We start from the raw sequence: 22,786 nt of genomic DNA on the forward strand, positions 1-22,786 counted from the left end.
GGCTCTCCCAAACCTCTCAATTTCCAGTAAGAATTCGGGACGGAATCCACGCCACGTGTGGCCGATCGTGAGGCGTGGAGGTGGGTGGCTGGTCCTGCCGGGGGTGTGGGGCGGAGCGGGAGCTAGAAACGCCACCTGGGCTAGGGTTTGGTGTCATTGTTCAAAATGGGGACGGCGACGCGGAAGGAGGCTCGCGCCCCGGGCTCTGGGGAGCCCCTCACACGGGGGGTTCGCGACTCGGGGCTCAGGGAAGGGGGTGGGGTGGCGCCCGGAAGCCTGTCCCGCCCTAGCGGCCCCGCACCGAGCTCCCAGAGTGTCAGATTTGAACGCCGCAGGCCGAGCGGGCCGGGCCGGAGTTCGTGGCCACCATTGGCTGCGGCGGCGGCGGCGTGACATCCGCGCGGGGGAGGGGGGGCAGGGGGCGGGGCCGGGCCGGGAAGGGGCGTGTCCAGGCGGCACCCCAAACCCGGAGACCGAGAGCGGGAGGGAAACAAACGCGGGCGCTGACATGGGCGGCCGGCCCCGCCAAGCCCACCGAGGGGAGCGCGCCGCCGCGCCCGCCGCGCGCTCGGGGAGCCGGGGACCCAGGTAGGCGCCGGCCGTCGCTGCTGCGCGTAAAGACGCGTGAGGCCGGGGAGGAGTGGGCGCGCTCGAGACCCCCTGGGCGGTGGATCGGATTCAAAGAGCCGAGGATGGGGGTGAGGGGGGCAGCGGGCCGAGGAGTAGGGCGCAGAGGCACCCCCCACACACACACCCTGGGGCGCCCCGTCTCCCAGTGCTTCTCTGGGAGGAAACGGGGACCGGGGACGCCTGGAGGGGGGCGCCTCGGGGACCCGGGATCCGGATCCACACACCGTGTCCCAGAAAAAAGAGGTTGGCGGCCACCCGGGCGCAGAGTCGCCGGGACTCGATTTCCGTTCCCCAGCCTGGGATCCCCCGGGCTGGACGCGGGCGCCGTGTGGCTCGGGGTGGGGTGCAGGTTTTGACGGTCCTCCCCACACCCCCAGCCCAGGAATGGGGTGTGAGCGGCTGTGGGCGGCCTCCGGAGAGGTGTGCGCGCGGAGTTTTCGGGAATAAGAGCCGAATGGTTCGCCTGTGGCGGCGGGAGCGGGTACTCTCGCTCGGTACCCGCCCTGCAGCACCCGCCGCCTGGGGTCACCGGCCGGCCGGCCCGGGGGAAAGAAGGGAAAGGCGCCTTGGGGACCGGAAGAGTATCTCCCCCCCTTGGGCCTCCCCGCCCGCCTCCCGGGGAAGACGCGGAGGCCGAGGCCCAGACTCCTCGCGTCGAGGTGCGGCTCCGCGGAGCTGGAGATCCCCCCACCCCACCCCTTGGAGCTGGGCAGACCGCTGATGGCTTTGCCCCGCACCGGGGTCCTGGAGGGCATGCCCGGAGCCCCGCACGCGCGGCGGGGTCGCTGGCCCGGGAGCGATCGGTTAATGATTGAACCACCGGGCTGGCGACCTGGGCGCTAGGATCGTGGGCCCCGGCTCCTTCCTCTCCCGCCCCCCGCGGCGCCCCCCCCTCTTTGGTTCGGCCTTGCCCCCGTTACCCGGGGTGGGAACCCCAGGAACTGCCCTGCCTGCTGGGGAGGGGATCCTGGTCGCTGCGGGTGAGTGCCTGGGCCTGGAAGGCTTCCTGGGAGAAGAGTTAAGTGTGTGTGTGTGTGTGTGTGTGTGTGTGTGTGTGTGTGTGTGAGAGAGAGAGAGAGAGAGAGAGAGAGAGAGAGAGGAGAGAGTGGGGGGAGGAGGTGCTCTTTGCTAACTCAAACCAGGTTCTTGTGTTTGCCCAATGCCATAGGCGGCCTGGGTTTTGGAAGTTTTCTTTTTTTTTTTTTTTCTCCCTGGGAAAATGAAGCGGGGAGTGGATACAATGCTGTCTTTTCTCCTCTTCTGGGAACTTGTGTCCTACCCCATTCCCCCCCCCCCCCCATACAGATCTCTAGAAATCTGACCAGCTCCCATGGCCCCAGGTGGGTCCACAGCCGCCACTGAGTAAGGAAGAGAGTCCTTGGGGGTGGCTTGACTGGGGAGCCCCCTTGCCCTCTCTAGAAGGGGTTGGGGAACTACATGGAGAATGTCCCCATCCTTAACATCTCTCCCCTGCCTCCCAGCAGCCATCTGGACCAGAGAAAGCCCCTACACACACACACACACACACACACACACACACACACACACACACACACACACACACACACACACACACACACACACACACACACACACACACACACACACACACACACACACACACACACACACACACACACCCCCGAGTGTAAACACCCGAGGGGCCGTGTGTAGGTGCCTCTCTGTCTTACAACTTCCCTGCAGTCTGCATTTGTAATAACTCAACGGCAGCTCCCGCCCTCTTTCTGAGGCAGGGCTGGAGGAGGGGACCACCAGCAGGATGGGCTGAATTTTAAGAGAACAAAGAACAGGGCACAAAGGAAAGGGGAGCTGAGCTGAGGCTCTCTCCCAGAATAGGGGTGTGTTGGAGCAGAGCCAGACCCTCTGCCAGCCCCCAGGAGCGTGTGACACCCCTCCCCCCAAGGCTATTTGGAGCTCCCACTAGGATCTTGTGAGGTGCCATCCCTGCTGGATATCTGGAACTCTGCCGAGAGTGGGTACCTGGTGAATAGCCCTCCGTCCTTCACCCACGTCACCGATTACTGTGGTTTATCTCTGAACTTGGACTTGGCCCCTCCCTTCAGGTAGTAGCTACTGCCTAGAGGAGAAACCCTGGCCATCAGGAGGGAATCTTCCCAGGGGTCCTGGTGATCTGTGAGATTGCTGTGAGAAAGTAGAGATTTGAGGTGTCTCAACATCCAGTATCTTCTGGGGTTCACAGGGTTGGTGCTCAGGTCTTACTGCTCACACTCTTTGAACATTTCTTCTATTTCTGCCTCTCCCCCCCAATGTCCTCCCTGCATCCCCCAGTGCCTGTCCCAGCCTGTTGTACACCCAGCCTGCATCTCTTGCCTCTTGGGACTGACAGGCCAGGCCTGGAACCAGGAAGCTGGAGAGTTATCTAGCTAGGAAGCCAGAGGTGAATTGGCCAGTGTTAATCTGGGAGCAGAATCCTAGATTCTTCTGTTCCAAGTCAGAGAGAAAGAGCCTTGGGTTGGGCTCGGGTTCAGGGGGTCGGGTGCCTTCCCCTTTGGAGTGGCTGATTGATCTCCACTGCTGGGACTGGCTGTGCCCAGCTGGGCAGGCAAGTTGGATGATGCTGACCTTTCCCTTTATCCCTGTCCCCAACCAACTTGGCCCTGGATGGGAGTTTGGGAGGGTCTGAAGCTAGCATCCTGGATGGCAGTAGAGCAGGAACTGGAATCCTGTTGAGGAGCCTTGGAGGCGCTTGTCCCAGTGGGGGAGGGAGAGTGTGTCCCTTGGTGGGGGGGGGGGGGGTGAACGACAGGACAACAGGCTGATGCTGTTGATAAGGCTGGGGTGGAGAGCCAGGGTTGAGCAATCACACCCTGGGAACCCAGAGAGCTGACCCAAGCCACACTTAGGTCTTCTACCCTGTGTACTGGAAGCTTTCTCTCGGCTTTGGGAAAAAGGGTCAAATCCTGGAGCCGGGAGGGGACTCCATGAAGTAATCCAGCAGAGGATCGAGATCACTAACCGCAGCAGGTAACCTCCAAAGTGCTCCTTAGAAGGCTGGGGTCCTCCTTCTTTGAGAGGGACCTGGACAGTGGTTCTGGAAGGGACTGGAGAGCTGGCTGCGCGTAGGCCTGTGTGCCCTGTGCACTGTGGAGGAAATACAGCCACTTGCTTCCTACATGCCCCTGAGCCCCAGCTTACAGCCACCTCCTGGAGGACTCTTGGGCTTCTTGCCAGCTGGCAGTCATTAGAGTCCCCCCCCCTCCGTCCCCCCCCCCCCCGCACTGCCAGCATGTTGCTCCGGCCCCATGCCAGAGTGGCAGCATTGGCATCTAGAGCCTTCCTTTGCTTGGAACAGGACTCTGCCTGCCAGCCTGAAGAATGAGCTCCCTTTTGGGGCTCAAGTGAAATGGTTTGGGGGGTATGGTGAATGTATACACCTGATGTTTCTCCCTTGCTCATTTTTGTCAGGGCTTATGGTGTTTGCAAGGCCACAGTCTTGAGCCAGAGTGACTCTTGGTCATCCTGGGGCTCAGCCACTGGGGTGACCCATGAGGCCAGCGGGAGTGGCCTCCAGCTCCCTGTGGTCTCTGCCTTCTCTCTTCATGGGTGTCCTGCAGTAACTGGATTTGGTCTGGAGTGAGGTGCAAAATGTCCCACTTGTGACAAGGAAGCCAGCTTTGTTGTCCCAGCTTCTCTTCCCCATGCCGCCTCCTCCTCTGCCCTTCAGGCTTCTCCCTCAGGCTCTGCTCCTGTAACCCTCTCCTTTCCTGACTGTGTTGCTTGCCTCTGGCTCTGGAGCACCCAAACCTCCATAGGGAAGTTGACAACTTCGTCCAATGAGGGAAGAGCCTAAGAGAGTCCAAAGGTGCTTAGCAGCCTGGGGTGCCCTGAGTAGAGTCCTCTCTGGACTAACTAGGTAGACGCAGAGGAGTCACTAAAATTGAGTGCTTTGTTTGTAAGGGGGAGGGGAGCACCCTGGGTCTCTCAGATTTCGGAGTTATCTCTTTACCTTTATCTTCTCTTATCAAACAGAATCTATAGGAGCTTAAGTCCTGCCTGCTTAGAGGCCTGGCTTTTCCCTCCTGCATCAGGGTCAAAGGGTAAAGAGCACTGGAGAAACTTGCCTGGTGATTCACTCCTAATCCTCGCTACTCTGGAGGCTGAGATGTGAGGGTGGTTGTTTGAAGCCAGCCCCAGGCAGGAGACTAAGACTCATCTCCAATTAACTACCCAAAGGCCAGAAGTGGAGGTGTGACTCAAGCCGTAGATCCTGGAGTTCAAGCCCAGGTGGTACCTGCACAAACAAAGGCCAGGGGAAGAAGCAAGTCCAGGGTTGGTGGAAGAGAAAATGGACTGTATACCTGGGCTTGTATGGTCTGGAGGTCCTGGGACCCCTAGGACTTGGAAAGGACTTAGACCACATTCTACTCTGGAGTCTTTGGAATTAGGAGAGAGAGAGAGTGTGTGTGTGTGTGTGTGTGTGTGTGTGTGTGCGCGCGCGCTCGCGCGGGGCCATGCTCACTCACTGTGATGGATCCTGTTAGAGCTTAGCAGAGTGACAGTAGCCGTAGTGACTCTGGGTGTTTATGCTTGAAATCTCCACACCTGCTTGCCCAGAGTCCCAGCATGAGGGTATATAGCACACAGGCGGTGGACACTTCTGCCTGTGTAGGGCTTCATACCTGTTGGTTTACTTAATCCTTCTAGATTATCAGTTGCTTTGAAAGCTTTGAGGAAACTGAGGCTGAAGTAATGTAGGCCAGTGCTGCAAGCCAGCTAGCTTGTCACCTGGGGGTCCTGCCTCTGACACTTAAGCTCCTACAGGCCCTGGGGAAGGAGCCAGTCCTCCCACCCCCAGACTCCCTCTGGAAAGCCTGGAGTTATCCTAGATCCTCCTCTTCCAGGCTGGGTGCTGGTTCCTAAGAGAAGCAAAGTGAAACCAAATCAGCCTGACAGATCTGGTTACAAGTGCAGCGGCTTCCTTCTGAGACCAGCCAAGGAGCCTGGCTGTCCAGCCCAGGGCAACCTGTCCTGCAAGGGGACAATCTGGCCCACAGCCAGGCGGCACCCTTCCTCTGTTTCCTGCTGGTGGCTGTGGCATGCTCCGAGAAGCACATGTTTCCAGGAAGGACCCTGTAAACAAAGTTTCCGGATGTCCTAGAGTTACTGGGTCCTCTTGACTCCTTTGGTTGGGTGTTGCTTCCGGTCCCTCCCAGACCTTGGCTCCTTTCTCTTCCTTTCTGGGCTATGCACATTCCCAGGTGGTGGGTGAGAGAAGCTTTCTTCTCCCTGTTGCTTCCTTCCTTCAGATGGTTCTGGAATCGGGATAGAGATGAACGCAGGACAAAGAGGAAGGAGCCTCTAGGCAAGGGTTCCTGACCGGATGGCTCTCCCAGGGGAGACAGCTGTGTTCTGTGTCTAGATTAATCTGTATTTCCTCTGGAGGGATGAGGAGGGAGGAATGGATGCTGAGACCAGGGAGATCTTGGTTTTTTTAAATTTTTCTTTTATTTTTGTGCCAGTACTGAGACTTGAACTCAAGGCCTGGGCACTGTCCCGAGGCTTTTTGCTCAAGGTTGGCATTCTACCGCTGGAGCCACAGTTCCACTTCTAGATTTTTGCTGGTAGGTTGGAGATATGAGTCTGATTTGTCAACCCGGGCTGGCTTTGAACCATGAGTCTCAGATCTCTGCCTGAGTCACCAGCATCTGGTGAAAGACAGCCTTTCAAATGCTTAGGACCAGGTTTTGATTAACAGTTGAATGAAAACAGACCATCTGGTACATGCTAGGCTGAGCCAAGGCTCGGTAAATGCTAGTTCTTCCTCCTTCCTCCTCCATGACCCACGGCCAGGGGAGTTACTGCCTCATGCAGGGACTGTGCTGGTGGCTGGACACTGTCACAACCCACAGAGCATACATCATTTCCCAGCTCTCTGGTTACAGGTCAGTGCTTCCCCTAGCCTGGACTCTCCCCTCTCTCTTCCTGGCAAGTAAAGGGTGAATTATCCAAGCTGTAGTGTGTTCCCACAAAGCCCCGCTGAGTTATTGGCATCATTTTCTTGCAGACGGTGAGGATTGTAGACTCAGGATGGTGGGGAATGGCTGTAATAGATCCATAGTGAGATGTCTGTCAATGGAAATAGCCCAAGGACAGGACTTGGGGTCGGGAGGGGAAACTAGGAGCCTGGGGTGTAACTCGGTGGTAGAGCACGGTAGAGCACGCTCCACTTGTGAGGTTCTGGCTTTGATCCCTAGCATCCCCACCCCACCCCACCCCACCCAAAACAGAAAGCTGTTCATGCTTGTAACTTCCATGCTTGTAATTTTTTAGTAGCCACTTTTGTTGGTCCTGTTTTGTTTTGTTGGTCCTGGTACTTGAACTCTAGGCCTAGGTGCACAAGGCTGGACTACTTTGAGCCACAGCTCCACTTCTAGGTTTTGTTGTTTTGTTTTTTTTTTTGTTTTGTTTTGGTCAGTTGTGGGGCTTGAACTCGGGCCTGAGCGCTGTCCCTCAGTTCTTCAGCTCAAGGCAAGCGCTCTACCACTTGAGCCACAGTGCCACTTCTGGTTTTCTGGTGGTTAATTGGAGATAAGAGTCTCCTGGAGTTTCTTGCTTGGGCTGGCTTTGAACTGCTATCTGCAGATCTCAGCCTCTTGAGTAGCTAGGATTATAAATGTGAGCCACCAGTGCCCGGCTGCAAATTTTTTTTAAGCCAGCATACCTAAAATATTCTCTCCTTTTCATCCTCTTCCCTCTTTTCTTCCCTCTTTATATGCGCTAGTACTGAAGCTTGAACTCAGGGCCTGGGCACTGTCCCTTAGATTTTTCACTCAAGTCTGGCATTCTACCCTTTGAAAAGCCACAGCTCCACTTCTGGCTTTTTGCTGTTTAATTGGAAATAAGTATCTCACAGACTTTTCTGCTTGAGCTGCCTTCAAACTGTGTTTCTCAGATCTCAACCTCCTGAGTAGCTAGCATTATGGTATGAGCCACTGGTAAAGGCTCCAAAATATCTATCACTTAAAAAAATCATTAAAAAATTAATAGGTATGGCACCATATCCCTGTAATCCTAGCTACTTGGGAAGCAGAGGTAGAAGAATTGCAGTCCCACCCGGTCAACCTAGGTTAAAGGTAGCTGCCTAGCAAGATTAAGGCCCTGAGTTCAAACCCCAGTACTGCCAAAGGAAGCATAAAAGAAAAACATGTTTTTTTTTATTTATTGCTAACTTCAAAAACCAATACTTATTTATATGGATAGGACATTTCAATTTGGATGCTAAACTTCATCAATACTTGATCAGTACTTGGGTTTCACCGAATTTACCATTGAAAACAGATTCACATGGACTGTACTTAAATTTTTCCATAAATGCCCCAAGCATGCACTTCCAATTTAAGATAATTAAAATTAAATAAACTGAAAAATTCAATTTGCAAGCCACAATAATTACATTTCAAGTACTTGGGGGTTTTTTGAGGAGGGGTCGGGGAACAGCAGAGCAGTGGAGTCCTGGGGCTTGAACTCAGGGCCTGGGCACTATCCTTGAGCTTTTGTGCTCGAGGCTAGAGTGTTGCCACTTGAGCCACAGCTCTACTTCTGGCATTTTGGTGGTTAATTGGACATAAGTCTTACAGACATTCGTGCCCAGGCTGACTTTGAACTGTGAATCCTTAGATCTGAGCTTCCTAAGTAGCTGGGATTGCAAGTATGAGCCCCTTGCACCCAGCTTAGGGAGAGAGAGAAAAGTCAGGAGGCTAAGATTGGGAGAACGTCATTTGGAGGCTAGCCTAGGCAGAAAGTTCATGAGACCCCTTCTCGACCCATACCTGGTCATGGTGTTTCATCGCTATCATTCCAAGCTACATGAAAGGCTGGGATGGGAAAGATCAAAGTTCCAGGTAAATCCAGGCCAAAACAAGTTGGCCGGGCCTCAATTTTAGCAGTTGAACATGGTATCACAGACCTCTCATCCCAGCTACTATGGGAAGCATGCATAGAAAAATCAAGATCCAGGCATGGGCCCTGGCAAAAGTTGAGTCCTCATCTCAAAATAATCAGTGCAAAAAGAGAGTAGACGTGTGGCTGAGCAGTAGAACACCTACATAGCAAATATGATACCCTGAGTTTAAACCCTAGTATCTCAAGACAGAAAAGAAAAAAAAATTACTGATTGCCAGGAACAGAGCTGTTTCCTGAGAGCAGCCACTGAATATTATGTTGACAATTGTAGCAATGTAATGGGAGGAGGATCGGAGGAGGGGATGGTTCTAAGTTGTAGATAATGCGCCTGCCTATTCACAGGGCCCCAAAGAGTCAATCGTGAGGTCCATCAGTATGTAAGGCAGTACAGCATCAAGCTGACAGTCAAATACATTAGGAGACTTGACGGACATGGTGTGGACAGTTGCTTTCTCCCTTGCCAAGCATGGATGGCTGAGCACCCCACCTTGTCTTGGAGCATATCAAGCACAGAGTGACATCTGGGGCCTGGCCAGAGCAGGGAGAGGATGGTTATCTCTAGGACCTGGGTCATGCCTGATGGCTGGGTGGCTGGGCAGGGGCTGGCGTGGGTTGACTGGCCTGCAGGGAGGGAGGAGGAAGTTACCACCACCATCACTCCTCCCGCCCATGGATTTCAGAACAGGGTTGGGTCAAGGCCTGGCCTTGGGCAAACAGATGGGATCTGAGAAATGTGGAAAGCTGTGCCTATGCAGAGTGATGGCTGGAGAGACCCTGTCTTCTTTCGGACAGACCCCTCTCCCTCACAGTCCTCCCACGGAGGACTCGAACACTGGCAGACCTCTAAGGGCGGAGTCCACCCAGGGCAGCTTGGTTCTGAGGGTCTTCAGTAAACAGCCTCAAGCTGTGTGCCAGCGGCTCACACTGTGATCCTAGCAGAGACCCGAGGATCATGCTTCACAAGCCCCAGCAGGAAACTCTTATCTCCAGTTAACCACCAAAAAGCCAGCAATGGGGCTGTGACTTAAGAGGTAGAGCACCAGTCTTGAGCAAAAAAAAAAAAAAAGCTAAGGAACAGTGCAGCGCCAGGTCCTGAGTTCAAGCCCCAGTATGAGCAAAAAACATATAAAGTGTAAGTAAGTAAATAAATGCACAAACAGCCTCCGTTCTCAGCTGTGGACATCTGCATGGGCCAGGCAGGAAACCAGGCTCTCCAAAGTGTGCCAAAAATGGCCTCCCATCACTGGAGGTGTGTGTGTGTGGGGGGGTAGATTTCCCCTTCCTGAGCCTCAGTTTCCCTTTCTATAAAATGAGGGCAGTTATGACCTGCACCTTGCACGCTTGCTTTGAGCATAACATTTGTTACCCCCTAGCCAGCAGGCAAGCAGGCAGGCAGGCAGGCAACAAGCCCCAGGTCACAAGGGAAGTGTTGACCAGTAGAGTGCTCATTGTCCTTGAGTACCCCCCCCTGAGCTGCCGAAGGTAGGAATGGCAAGAAGCCCAGCCTTCACCTGCCCTGGATGTCAGACAGGACCCCGCAGTCTTGTAGGAGGCTGGCCTCTAGCTCGGAGGTAGCTCCGGTGTCACTGGACGGAGGCCAACCTCCGGTGGGGTGGGAGGTAGGGAGCTAAGGGGGTTCAAGTACCAGGAAGCAGCTGTTGAGTGACTTCTCTGGTAGGCAGGAGGATCTTCAGTCTCTCTGTTCCCTGACATCAGACAAAACAGAACAAGGACCTAATAAACACATCCAGAATGGGGGGGTCACTTGTGAGGAGGAAGGAGGGTGAGGGAAGGGGTGTGAAGTGGTGGCATCTGAATGGCTGGGGTACCATTCGTAGTCCTCCCCGCCCCCCTTGGCATCTTGTATTTCATGACAGCTGTTGAGAAGTGGAGAGTTTTGAGCTGGTTTTGAAATTAAAGTCTTTCCCTTAAGCCTCAGAGGCTTAGGGGTTTATTATTATTAAAACACCCTTACCACATTAAAGAGAACTTTTTCTCAAAGCCAATTTTCCTCAAGAGCCTCATATAACTTCTTGGTTTCTTGGTGAGTTCAGTCGTTATACATGGCAGCCCATTTGTGTGACATTGCAAGCGCTGTATATTAACCTGCCTTTGTGTGTGTGTGTGTGTGTGTGTGTGTCCTGCTGTTTGATGAACAGCTCTTAGTGGTATATACAGCCCTAGGGTCCAGACTACCCAGCTAGCATGATAGCCTGAGAAATCGGTTGAGTTTGCAGAACTACCCCCCCACACCCCTCTCCCCATCCCCGCATTTCTTAACCAGTTCTGTACTACTACCAAGATTTACTCTTTGTCTTGTCCGGCACTGTGGTGCATAAGGGTAGGTCTGGTGAAGATTTGGGTGTGGGCTTCTTCCCCCCCCCCCCCCCAACTGATAATCCTTTCCAGATGCTTGAGGAAAACGGCTGTGGTTGTGGATGTCTACCACTACCCATCCCCACCCCATCCTAGGATCATTAAGGTTCTGATCAGGGTGTTGCGACTCTCTCCCTGCCTGCTGGGAGGCAGTCCCTCCTCCTTGGTTCTCCTTTTCAGTAACTGACCAAGCTGGCTAATCTGAGGTACTGGAGCTTCATTTTACTTTATTTAGTTATTTAGGTGTCTGTCCTGGGGCTTGAACTCAGGACTCGGATGCTGTCCCTGAGCTTTTTTGCTCAACGCTAGCCCTCTACTGCCTGAGCCACTTGCAACTTTTTGGTGGTTAATTAGAAATATGAGTCTCATGAACTTTCCTGCCCAGGCTGACTTCAAACTGTGATCCTCAGATCTCAGTTTCCTGAGTGGCTAGGATTACAGGTGTGAGCCAGTGATGCCTGTGCTTGAGGCTGCATTTCAGAATTCCTAAGGGTATGCAAAAAAATCCACTGGCACCGGAGAAAGAACATTCCAGAACTGTTTACAGCTGGCTTTGTATCCACTGGTCTGCTCCCAGCCCTCCCCCCCACCCCCCCCAAAATGTGCAGATTCTTAAGTCCCTTACATAAAACACCGTGACGCTTGTATGTACCCTACGAACATCCTCTGGTGTGCCAAAGCATTGCTAGGTTACTTGGTGTAAGCACTGTGTAAATAGTTGTGCTGTATTGTTTAGACAGGTGTGCAGGGGGTGTCCGCATGTGTTACACACTGATGCAATTTTGTGCTGAGTGATTTGAATCTGAGCTTGTCTGAGGCCGCAGATGTGGAATCTATGCACGGAGAGAGCTGACTTGTATTTATTTTTCTTGGAAAACAGAAAAATGAAGCCTATCGCTGCTGGCTCACGCCTGTAATCCTAGCTACTCCAGAGGCTGAGATATGAGGATCAAGGTTTGAAGCCAGCTTGGACAGGAAATTCCCTGAGATTCTTATCGCCACAATTAATCACCAAAAAGTGGTAGTGTTAGCTTTGAGCAAATAGGCTCAGGGGCAGCGCCCAGGGCCTGAGTTCAAGCCCTGGACCAGCATGCATATACACACAAAAAATGTAGTACAGGCCTGTAATCCCAGCACTCAGGAGGCCAAGGATGGAGGATTATGAGTTCAAGGCCAGTTTAGACTACCTAACGTGACCTTGTCTCAAATCAAAAACAAAAGCAAGAATTGTGTACTGCATTTACATGTATGCACATATATACATACATATGCATACACATCTGCATAGTTTACACTATGAGTGGTTTTATTCTTTTTTACTTTTTTTTTTTTTCCAGGCCTAGGGCCTGAACCCAAAGCCTAAGCTTCTTTTGCTCAAAGCTAGCACTCTACCACTTTGAGCCACAGTGCCACTTCCGGCTTTTTCTGTGTATGTGGTATTGAGGAATTGAACCCAGGCCTCATGCATGCTAGGCCAGCACTCTACCACTAAGCCACCTTCCTATCCCTCTATTTTATTTTTAAATGCATTTTATTCTATTTTAGCAGTGGAGAGTGTGTCCAACGCTGGCTTGAATCCATGCCTTAAGGCAAGTCATTCAATTCCACATTTCCCTCTCTGAAAGTCTGGTCCCACCACACCCAGGCAGTTTCCAGAGATCTGTGACACAGACACACAGCTGGTATGGGAGTCAGTGTTTCATGGTCTCATCCTGGGCTTTTATTTCTGGTACTTGTGGTGCTTCAGGCACCGAGTATATTAAGTCACTTGTAAACTCCTTGTACAAACATCACACTTTGAAAATGCCAGGGCATATGCCGGAAGCAGCTAAAGGTTATACTGAAGTCAATAAGTCACCTCGAAGTCCTGCTCAGTACTTGGATGGAAAGGTCTTTGTCACCCTCACTGGACTTTTTTTTTCTTCTACTTCTTCTTCTTTTTTGGTCAGTCCTGGGACTTGAACTCTGGGCCTGGGCGCTGTCCCTGAGCCTTTTTTTTGGGTCATGGGACTTGAACTCCGGGCCTGGGCACTGTCCCTGAGCTCTTCAGCTCAAGGTTAGTGCTCTGCCACTTGAGCCACAGTGCCACTTCTGGTTTCTGAGTGGTTTATTGGAGAGAAGAGTCTCATGGGCTTTCCTGCCCAGGCTGGCTTTGAACTGCAATCCTCAGATTTCAGCCTCCTGAGTAACTAGGATTACAGACGTGAGCCACCGCCGCCTAGCCCCTGAGTCTTCTTTTGCTCAAGGCTAGCTCTCTACCACTTGAACAACAGTACCACTTCTGGATTTTTCTGAGTAATTTATTGGAGAGCAGGGTGTCACTGACTTTCCTGCCCCGGCTGGGTTGGAACTGTGATCCTCTGATCTCAGTCTCCTGAGTAGCTAGGGTTTTAGGCATAAACCACCAGTGCCTGGCTGAACCTTCTTCCTATCTTTGCTGGCTTAAAGCTGGTGAGTGTTCCTGAAAGCCCTGGATGTTTTCATGGCTGATAAAAGCCAGAGCCATTGGCCTCCTATGGGAGGGGCATGGCCACATTATTGCTGATTGTCTTCCCACTGATAGATGTAGCTCTTGCCGTACATTTTGGCAGGATGTTGGCCTGTTCCCAGTGAGAAAGGCCAGTGACACACCAGGCAATAGCCAGCAGGATGCTGGGGACTTAAAGCCACCCCAAGAAGGCCTAGAAGGACTCCCTTCCCCTGCCTGTTTCTCTCACCCACCATCAGCGCTCTCACCCAACTGCAGACAAGCCTTGGGTGTGGACCCCATTATCTTTTTCCTCCTTGAGCACACCCTCATGCTCTCCATCTCTCCCCCCATTAGAGGATCCCTCCACCAGATTGGGTCACATGTTGCTTATGCCTAGTTTATGTACCCAGAATGGCCCAGTTCCTCCCCTGCTCTGACAGGGAGGGAGAGCCCCCACGGGATCTGACCCCAGGCCACATAGTTTTCATTCTATTCCTCAAACTCCACAGGCCTGTTTCCTACCCTGGGGCCTTTGCACATGCCAGTTGCTTTGCCTGCCCCCATCTTGGATCTTGATGTGGCTGTCTCTTATCACTTAGCACACAGCTAGGTCATAGTGCCTCTTGAATGCTCCCCCAACATTCCCACTTCTGCTTGCTCTTATCATCCTGTTTCCCTTGATACTGAGAACTTTTTTGCTGTGGCTGGAGCTTAGGGTCTCACCGTCTAAGGGTTGTCTTATCTGGGCTGGCTTCTAACCATGATCCTCAGATTTCAGCCTCCTGAGTATCTAGAATTAAAGACAAGAGCCACTAGCGCCAGGCTACAAGGAATGGTTTTATTTTACAAGGTTTTTTTTTTAAATTTTATTTTTAATTGTCATTATAAAGGTGATGTACAAAGGGGTTATAGTTACATCAGTCAGATAATGAGTACTTTTCTTTTTGAACATAGCCCACCCCTTCCCTTGTTTTCTCCCAGTTTTTCCCTCCCATCCCCACTCACTAGTTGTATAGTTCATTTTAACATAGTGAGTTCCACTGATGTGTTTGTTCACCCTTTGTCCCTCCATTTCTGTGCTATTTTACAAGTTTATGCTCCCAGCCTTTACTCACCTACACATGTCTGTCCTGGAAGGAGGACATACCACCGCCCTGGCTCCGGAGCCCTTCAAATGCCCAAATCCAAACACACAACTCCTGTACACTAAATGCCACGGTGTTTAAATTAACTTTTTTTTGATCGGTTGTGGGGCTTGAACTCTGGGCTGTCCCTGAGCTCTTCAGCTCAAGGCTAGCACTCTACCACTTGAGCCACAGTGCCACTTCAGGCTTTTTCTGCTTATGTAGTGCTGAGGAATCGAACCCAGGGCCTCATGCATGCGAGGCAAGCACTCTACCACTGAGCCACCTTCCTAGCCCTTTAATGCCACGGTGTTCACAGACACCTTTGTTCCTCCTCCTGTGTGCTGTGTCTCTCGACTTGTGTTGTGTATATTATCATAGATGATGGTTATGCTGCAGTAAGAAAAAAACAAAAAGCTGGACGCGGGTGGCTATAATCCTAGCTACTCAGGAGGCTGAGATCTGAGGATAGTGGTTCGAAACCAGCCTAGGCAGGGAAGTCGGAGATACTCTTATCTCCAAATAACCATCAGAAAACCAGAAGTAGCACTGTGGCTCAAATGGTAGAGCACTAGCCTTGCGCAGAAAAAGCTCAGGGACAGTGCCCAGGCCCTGAGTTCAAGCCTACAAACAGTAAGAAAGAGAAGCAAAGTCCGTACATATCCAATATAGTACAGATGCAGATTTTTCCCTCAAAGATTTCTGGCTAGTGGTTGGCTGAGTCTATGGATATAGATTTCAGATACAGAAGGGCTGGCTAGGTAAAAATACTGGGGGTCTACAATGAGTCTGTGAATGAAGAGTAAATGAACGAACTAAACCTCCTTTAGCCAGTCCAAGTCATGGTGCTCTGAAAGTCCTCACTGCCCATGCCACTGACGTCAGGACCCAGGTGAGGGCTGGGTTGGTGAAGGGATGTCTGCCCTTGGCAGTGGACATTGAAGCATATTCACTCGGTAAGCTGGGGTGAGCCATTGGTTAGCCGCAGAATGAGCAGCCAGGGCCGGGGGGCACAGGAGAGCTAAGATCAGGCCCCAGCCTTGGGCTGGGCTGCCAGGGTCGGGCCACTGCCTGGGTATTTGATAGGGTGGATTGATCCTGTCTATTGAGGGACTGCTGGTCTGGACACTGTCCACGCAGATGGGTGACCACTAGCCATGCACTCCACCAAGGAGTGTGGTGACAGGCCGAGACCAGGCCTATAAGAGGAGCTTGTTACTCCTCTGCCTTGGGAAGGTTCTGTGGTCAGTGGGCTGAGACAAGAGGAAGGAGGTCCTCCAGAAGCCCAGGAGAGCTAGGTAATCACGAGCTACAGATCCATAGCCACTTCCTTTGCTCTGCCAGGGGGGAGTGGCCACTTGTCCTCTTGGGCAGCCTGTGTTAGCCATTACCACTTCCTCAGATCTGAGTCAACGTGCTTCGGGACACTCCTGAAGCTATAACTCCTGAGTGCCTCTCTTTCTGGGGGACATAGCTCCCCACCCCCAGAGAATTCTGACCGCTTCCTGGAACAAAGATTCCCCAACACACACCTTCCTGTCCTCAAATACCCTGTCTATCTTCACCCCAGCATCAAATTTACTATGTTAGAGACGTAAGGGTGGCACAGAACTTTCTAGATGCAGCAGTCAGGGTCCTCTCTTCTCTGGATCCCTTGGCCAGCTGTGAGGAAAAAGCACCCAATGGCTGTGGTCACTGGGCAGAGCTGTGCCCTTGGGTTGGAACCTGCTGAGTCCAGCTTCCGTGTAGGTGAAAATGAACCTGCTTTCCCACTGAAGAGGAGAGTACTACACCTTAGTGACTGCATCCCTGGCAGCCACTGAGTCCAGCACCCTTCGCAGCGCCAGAGCTGGCCTCATAGCTGCTACAATGACATGACTGACTCCGGCCTCTTTTTTTTTTTTTTTTTCTGGACCTGGGGCTTGAACTCAGGGCCTGGGTGCCCTCCCTGAGCTCTTTTGCTCAAGGCTAGCACTCTACCACTTTGAGCCACAGCACCACTTCTGGTTTCCTAGCGGTTACTTGGAGATAAGAGTCTCACAGACTTTCCTGCCTGGGCTGGCTTTGAACCTCGATCCTCAGATCTCAGCCTCCTGAGTTTCTAGAATTACAAGGCTGAGCCACCAGCACAGCACACACACACCTCAAAAGCTCTCTTTGGATGAAGTTTCATTGGGACACAGCCCTGTGCACTTGTTTGAACGCTGCCTATCTGGCTGCTGCTTGTTAACAAGACAGTTCAGTGGCCTGTGACACAGATGAAAATACTTTGCTGCCTGGCCCTTGGGGAGAAGGGTGGTGGTCAGGCTGTTGTTCGCTGTTTGTTTGGAAGTGGGGAGGCGGGAGGTAGTCTGGCTGTTTCACCACCTGTGGCGTTGGAGGTGGGGAGGAGGGTTGTGATCAAGCTGTTCTTATCTGATTGTTTAGAGGTAGGGAAAAGGGTGGTAGTCAGGCTGTTCCTGTCTAGTTGGAGGTAGGGAGGGTTTGTAGTTTTGCTATTCTCTGGTGGTATGGGGGTGAGGATGGGGTGGTGGTTTGGTGGTTTGGGGGGTAGAGGCCAGGAGGACAGTGGGATCACATGAGGTTTCCTGCCGGTCTGGTGGGAGATGGTTGTCATTGTGCCCTGGCACCTGTCTCCTGAGGTCCTGCTATTGGTGCTTGCTGTAGGACCAGCAGTGTGACTGTCACAGTGGGGTGCTTGATGGGGGGGGCATCAGACTGGGGAGGTGGCACTTGGCATGAAATGAGCGTGGGGGAGGCATCGGGAGTACAGAGAATCCACGAGCTGTGCTGTGGGTTCAAGTGACAGCAGAGGGGAGGAGGGGTGAGAGATTCAGGGGTTGTTTGAAGAACAGATGTGGGGCCCATGCTGCTGGACACAGGGCAGAAGGGCTCTGGAAGCTCAGAGCCCAGGGGGAAGATTACATTCCAGCCAGCAGGGATAGAGATAGAAGGGAGACCTGAGGGTACTGGGGGCATGCACAGGTAGGAGGTGCTTTGGGGTGTGACAATAGGGTGGTTGGTTGGGATCAGAGCAGAAGCTCGGGGATTGGATCCCAGCACAAGGAAGGCGGGCAGTGAGAGATGAGGAGAAGGCCAGAACCATGGCAGGAGCCTGGAGTTTGCTTGGAGTGGGCGCCACTGTGGGCCCCTTTTAGCTAAGAAGTGATAGAAAAACCATGTACCTGTTGACTCACCCCTGTAATCCCAGCTACTCAGGAAGCAGTTTGGGCAGGAAAGTCCATAAGACTGACTTCACACACACACACACACACACACACACACACACACACACACACACACACACACACACACTGAAAGTGAAGGAAAATTGATAGTGGAAGTAAAGGGGAGGTAGGAAGACCTGCTAGGCAAATGTTGGGGGACCAGGTGGGGTGGGGTGGCTACCTTTGGGTGACAGTTGGCTGTAGAAGCAGCCCAGGCTGGGCCCCAATGTTTAGGCTTTACAATGGGATGGGCCACTGATACCAGGGCTGCCAGCAGGCCTGTGAAGCAGCTGGCACTGGGGGCCCAGCACTGCCCCTTAACTCACTTCTCTCCACCCTGCAAAGAAGTTAAGAGGTGGTTTGAATTTCACCTTGGCCCTTCCTTGCCAGAGGGTATAGGTGGTACCCAGGATTCCACTGGGCTTTTCCTCCTGCTGCTGTCCTTTGGCATACTGACCAGTCCAGTAGCCTATAGACCCCAGAGGAGTAAGTAGATCACTTAGGGTGTAGTCCCTGCCTCTCTCTAGCCCTCATGATTTTTTCTTTTTTCCAATCAGTCGTGGGGCTTGAACTCAAGGCCTGGGCACTGTCCCTGAGCTCTTTTGCTCTACCACTTTGAACCACAGCTCCACTTCTAGTTTTCTGGTGGTTCATTAGAGATAAGAGTCTCAAGGATTTTCCTACCCAGGCTGGGTTTGAGCAGTGATCCTCAGATCTCAGCCTCCTGAGTAGCAAGGATTACAGGCAGTGAGCCACCGGTGCCCGGCTAGACCTCATGATTAACAAAAGTAGCAGGCGTTCTCCAAGCTTGGTCTCCCTGAGAGGTGGAGCCTGTGTGTGGGGCCCCACAGGCAGGATCCTCACTTATGACTGTGAAGGCTGGAGAGCTGGTTCTGTGGGTCTCCACCGCCCCACCTCAACTCTGACTCAGAAAGAGAGGCTGCCCACATTATGTGGAGGCCCTGGCAAGCGGCTAGTTTCCTGAGACTTGTCCCGTGCATTCCATTCTCCCTGTAGGTTTCTGATTCAGGCTGAGGTGTCTGCCAACTACTCAGGGATTGAGATTAGACAGCAGGAAGAACTTAACAGCAAGTCTCCAGCCTGGCCACTGGGGAATCCCTTGAGCACCTTGATGTCCTTCAATGTGGTGCTGTTTGCCCTCATCAGCATCCTGATTTGGGGAGGGGCTGGAGGGGGAAAAGCTTCCTCTGGAAGGAAGACTTCTTTCTGCCTCAGGGTTTCAGGGAAAGCCTCTGGTACTGAACTCTATAGCTTCGATTTGCAAAATCTCTCCTCCACCCGCGGAGAGCCTGTGGGTAAATAGTAAGTGGGCAGGCAGAGTTATGAAATGGATCATGGGCCCCGTTTTGCTTTATTGCATTGGGGTAGGAGAGCTGGCTTTAAATGACAACCCCATGACAGATGGCGCGGGCCCCATGCCAGCCAGCCCTGTTAACCCTTTGCCTCCCACTCTCGGCCTGCAGCCCTATGACCTCGCTGTTGACGCGCCTTCCACCCGCTGGACTGGGACTACAGATCTGACCACCCCCCGTCCCCTGGCATCCGCCTGCGGCCGAGAGAGCACACGACCTGCCCCGCCCCGCGGCCCACCCCGCCCCAGCACCATGCCGATCCTCAAGCAGCTGGTGTCCAGCTCGGTGCACTCCAAACGCCGGTCGCGCGTGGACCTCACCGCCGAGATGATCAGCGCGCCGCTGGGTGACTTCCGCCACACCATGCACGTGGGCCGGGCCGGGGATGCTTTCGGGGACACCTCGTTCCTCAACAGCAAGGCCGGGGAGCCCGACGACGGCGAGTCTCTGGACGATCAAGCCTCGGCCGCGTCATCGTCCTCATCCAAGCGCAGCCTCCTGTCCCGGAAGTTCCGGGGCAGCAAGCGGTCCCAGTCGGTGACCCGGGGGGACCGGGAGCAGAGGGACATGCTGGGTTCCCTGCGGGACTCTGCGCTCTTCGTGAAGAACGCCATGTCCCTGCCCCAGCTCAACGAGAAGGAGGCCGCGGAGAAGGGCTCCGGCAAGCTGCCCAAGAGCCTGTCGTCCAGCCCGGTGAAGAAGGCCGAGGAGGCCGGCGGGGAGGAGGCGGGCGCCCGCCGGAACGGGGCCGCGGGCCCCCCCGCCCCGGACCCCGTCCTGGAGGAGCAGGCCTTCGGGGACCTGACGGATCTGCCCTTCGTGCCCAAGGCCAGCCACGGGCTGAAGCACGCCGAGTCCATCATGTCCTTCCACATCGACCTGGGGCCCTCCATGCTGGGCGACATCCTGAGCGTCATGGACAAGGACGAGTGGGACCCCGACGCCCAGGGCGGTGGCGGCTACCGGGACGAAGAGGACGAGCCCGGCCTTGGCGTAGGGGGCGGCGGGGGCATCCGGGGCGCGCTCCTGACCCCCGCTGCGGGGGAGGCAGCCCCTCTCCTGGGGAGACCCGAAGACAAGGCCGCGCCCGACCTGGCCGCCTCCGTGCCCGCCTTGCCCCCGCACGCCGCCCTGGAGGAGGAGGAGGAGGGGTGGGCAGCGGCCGCCCCCAGCCCCAGCTCGGCCCGCAGCGCGGGCAGCCACACCATGCAGGACAGCAGCTCCCTGTCCAGCGGCACCTCGGGCGTCCCGGAGGAGCGCAGCCCGGCCTTCCGGGGGCTGGACAGGGCCCGGGCCGCGCCCCCGCGGCAGCCAGACAAGGAGTTCTCCTTCATGGACGAGGAGGAAGAGGACGAGATCCGTGTGTGAGGCCGGCTGGAAGGAGCTCCCCTCCCTCGCACAGCTCCGGGCTGTACCCGAGTCCTGCCTCCACACCCCAGTGTGTGACCCTTTGACCACAAAGCCTCGGCCTCCCACGGGTGGACCTCGCGGATGAGGGGGTGCCGGCTGAGACCTCCCCCCCTCGCCCCAAGGAGAGCTTGGGGGAATAGCATTGGTGCTGACTGGTCATCTGACTTTGGGGCACCCCATGCCCACCTTTCAGTGCCTGCGGTCCAGCAAGAATCCTCCTCCTGGCCTCTTCCTCTGGCCTGGCCTCAAATGGATGCTAGATGTCAACCCGGGCTGTGGACCCTTGGCTTCCTTTTCTCTCCCAGAGTCCATGGTGCCCACCAGGGAAGTGTGGGTAGCAGGGGGCAGAGGTGGTCACAGGCCACCAGCCCCTCCCTTCTCCACCCCCAGCTGCCTCACTGGAAACCAGCTGCCCCTGGGGATTGGGCCTTGACCTAAAGATCCCTGTCAACACTAAATGTCACCCGCCCCTTCCAGGAGAGAGGACAGGAGGGGGGCAGCTCCCAGGTCCCTGGATTTTCAAGAAGGGGCCCTTCCAGGGTAACAAGACCACAGTCCTGGGCACTGCCCTGGGGGTGTGTCTGTTCTTTATTATCTGTGTTTAAATCTGAGTAGAGCAATGTTCACAACAGCATTAATTAGATCCACCACCAGGAGAAGGGGGTCCTCGTAGGAAACCTTTATACTAAGTCTCTCTCCTCTTGGAAATTCACAGTAACTGTTTGTATACTCAAGTCTAGTGATGGCCCCCCGAACTATGAGGGCTGGGTACCCACAGTTTTTGTGTTCCCCTCCCTAGTTAAACGAGGCCTGTGTAGAAAAATTCTGGAAAATTCTAATTGTTTAAAAACCTAATAGATCCTTTGTAGAGTCTGGAAACAGGGAGGGTGGGGGCCGGGGATAGGGCACTGCCTGGACTCCCAGGTCCATCCATCTCCTCCCCCACCCTGTGGCAGGCACTTCCTCTTCTCTGCCCCTCCCCACTGCTGCTAAGACCAGTGCCCCAAGGGAGGGTTGCCAGATTTAACACACACACACACACACACACACACACACACACACACACACACACACGATCAGAAGCCTGGGTTTAATTTGAATTTCAGGTAACAAAGGATCTTTTCTTTTTCTGTGTCCCATGCAATATTTTTGTTTAGGTTTTTTTTTTTTTGGGGGGGGGGGGGGTTGTTGAGACCAAGGGCTCTATACTTGGCCCAGACTGGCTTGGCACTGGAGGGCCTTCTGTCTCAGCCTCCCCAAAGTGCTGCCTTTTGTTCAGAGGTCTGGGCCATCACACCCACCCAGTTGGCTTGCTATCTGGAACATTCTTACGTTGTTTGTTGTTTTTCTGAAATTCAAGTTTTGCTCAGCTCCTGTAACTCTACCCAGGGCTCAGGCTAAGAGCTGGGATTTGGGCCCCTGGGGTGACAGCGGATTATTTTTCTGTCCTGGGAACTGGCTGACCCACCTCCCAGACTAGGATGGCCCGTGGGAGGCTGGAGAGAACAAAGGACACACAACTACGCAACCCAGCTGGCTGGGGGGGGGGGGTGGCTCAAGTGATAGAGTACCAGCCTAGCAAGCTTAAGGTCCTGAGTTCAAGCCCCAGTACTGCCAAACAAACAAAACACAGGCCCAGTCAGCTAAGGGTAGCTGCCTGGGCCCTGACTCTGAGACACTAACCTGGCTCCCTAGCAGGCGCCCAGGCCACCCAGGTCCCCCTGTGGCTGACAGTGCACTTAGCTCCTACACAGGCTGATCCCGGAACCTAGAACCTAGAATTGCTGACTGGGGCGCACGTCACCCAGCCACCTTTGGGACTCTTCAAAGTCCCTTCCAGAGACTGTAAACTTTGTGAGTTTTTTCCATGCTAAAGCAACAAGGAACTATTAAAAAGCCCTCTAGCAAACGTGGTGTCTTGTATTCTGCCTTTACGGGGTGTGAGGGGGCGGGGGGAGCCCCCCATCTGGCTTCTCTCTCGAAATCTCTTAGGTGCCATGCTCTCCTGCACCATCCTCAGCCCCCTTGGAAGGGCAAGGCTCAGTACCTGGGACTCTGGTGTCTCCACTGCTACTGACACATGGTGAGGAGGGGGAGCCTTACTCAGCAACTGCATTATAAGGTGAGGACACTGCCACTCCTATAGAACGGGGCTGCAGATATTGCAGACATGGTGCTGATGGGAGACATGGCTCAAGTGGTAGAGCACCAGCTGTGAACAAGCAAGCCCAG

General features: G+C 54.0%; 1 protein-coding gene across 3 annotated transcripts; it reads left to right on the forward strand.

Moving 5' to 3' along the window:
• Positions 1-22,463, forward strand: Cdc42ep4 (CDC42 effector protein 4). 3 transcript variants are annotated; one of them, XM_042672826.1, is made up of 2 exons: positions 1-80; positions 19,256-22,463. In XM_042672826.1, exon 2 carries the CDS (start codon positions 19,397-19,399, stop codon positions 20,510-20,512), a length of 1,116 nt encoding a protein of 371 aa, XP_042528760.1. In that variant the 5' UTR covers positions 1-80; positions 19,256-19,396; the 3' UTR covers positions 20,513-22,463. The 3 variants fall into 3 exon arrangements, with proteins under 3 accessions (XP_042528760.1, XP_042528750.1, XP_042528769.1); XM_042672816.1 differs by lacking the exon at positions 1-80 and adding an exon at positions 498-588; XM_042672835.1 differs by lacking the exon at positions 1-80 and adding an exon at positions 1,590-1,610.
• The last annotated feature ends 323 nt before the right edge of the window (positions 22,464-22,786 follow it).

Source organism: Dipodomys spectabilis, unplaced genomic scaffold (genome assembly GCF_019054845.1).
Source record: "Dipodomys spectabilis isolate Male_0828 unplaced genomic scaffold, ASM1905484v1 ptg000018l, whole genome shotgun sequence".
Classification (NCBI taxonomy): domain Eukaryota; kingdom Metazoa; phylum Chordata; class Mammalia; order Rodentia; family Heteromyidae; genus Dipodomys; species Dipodomys spectabilis.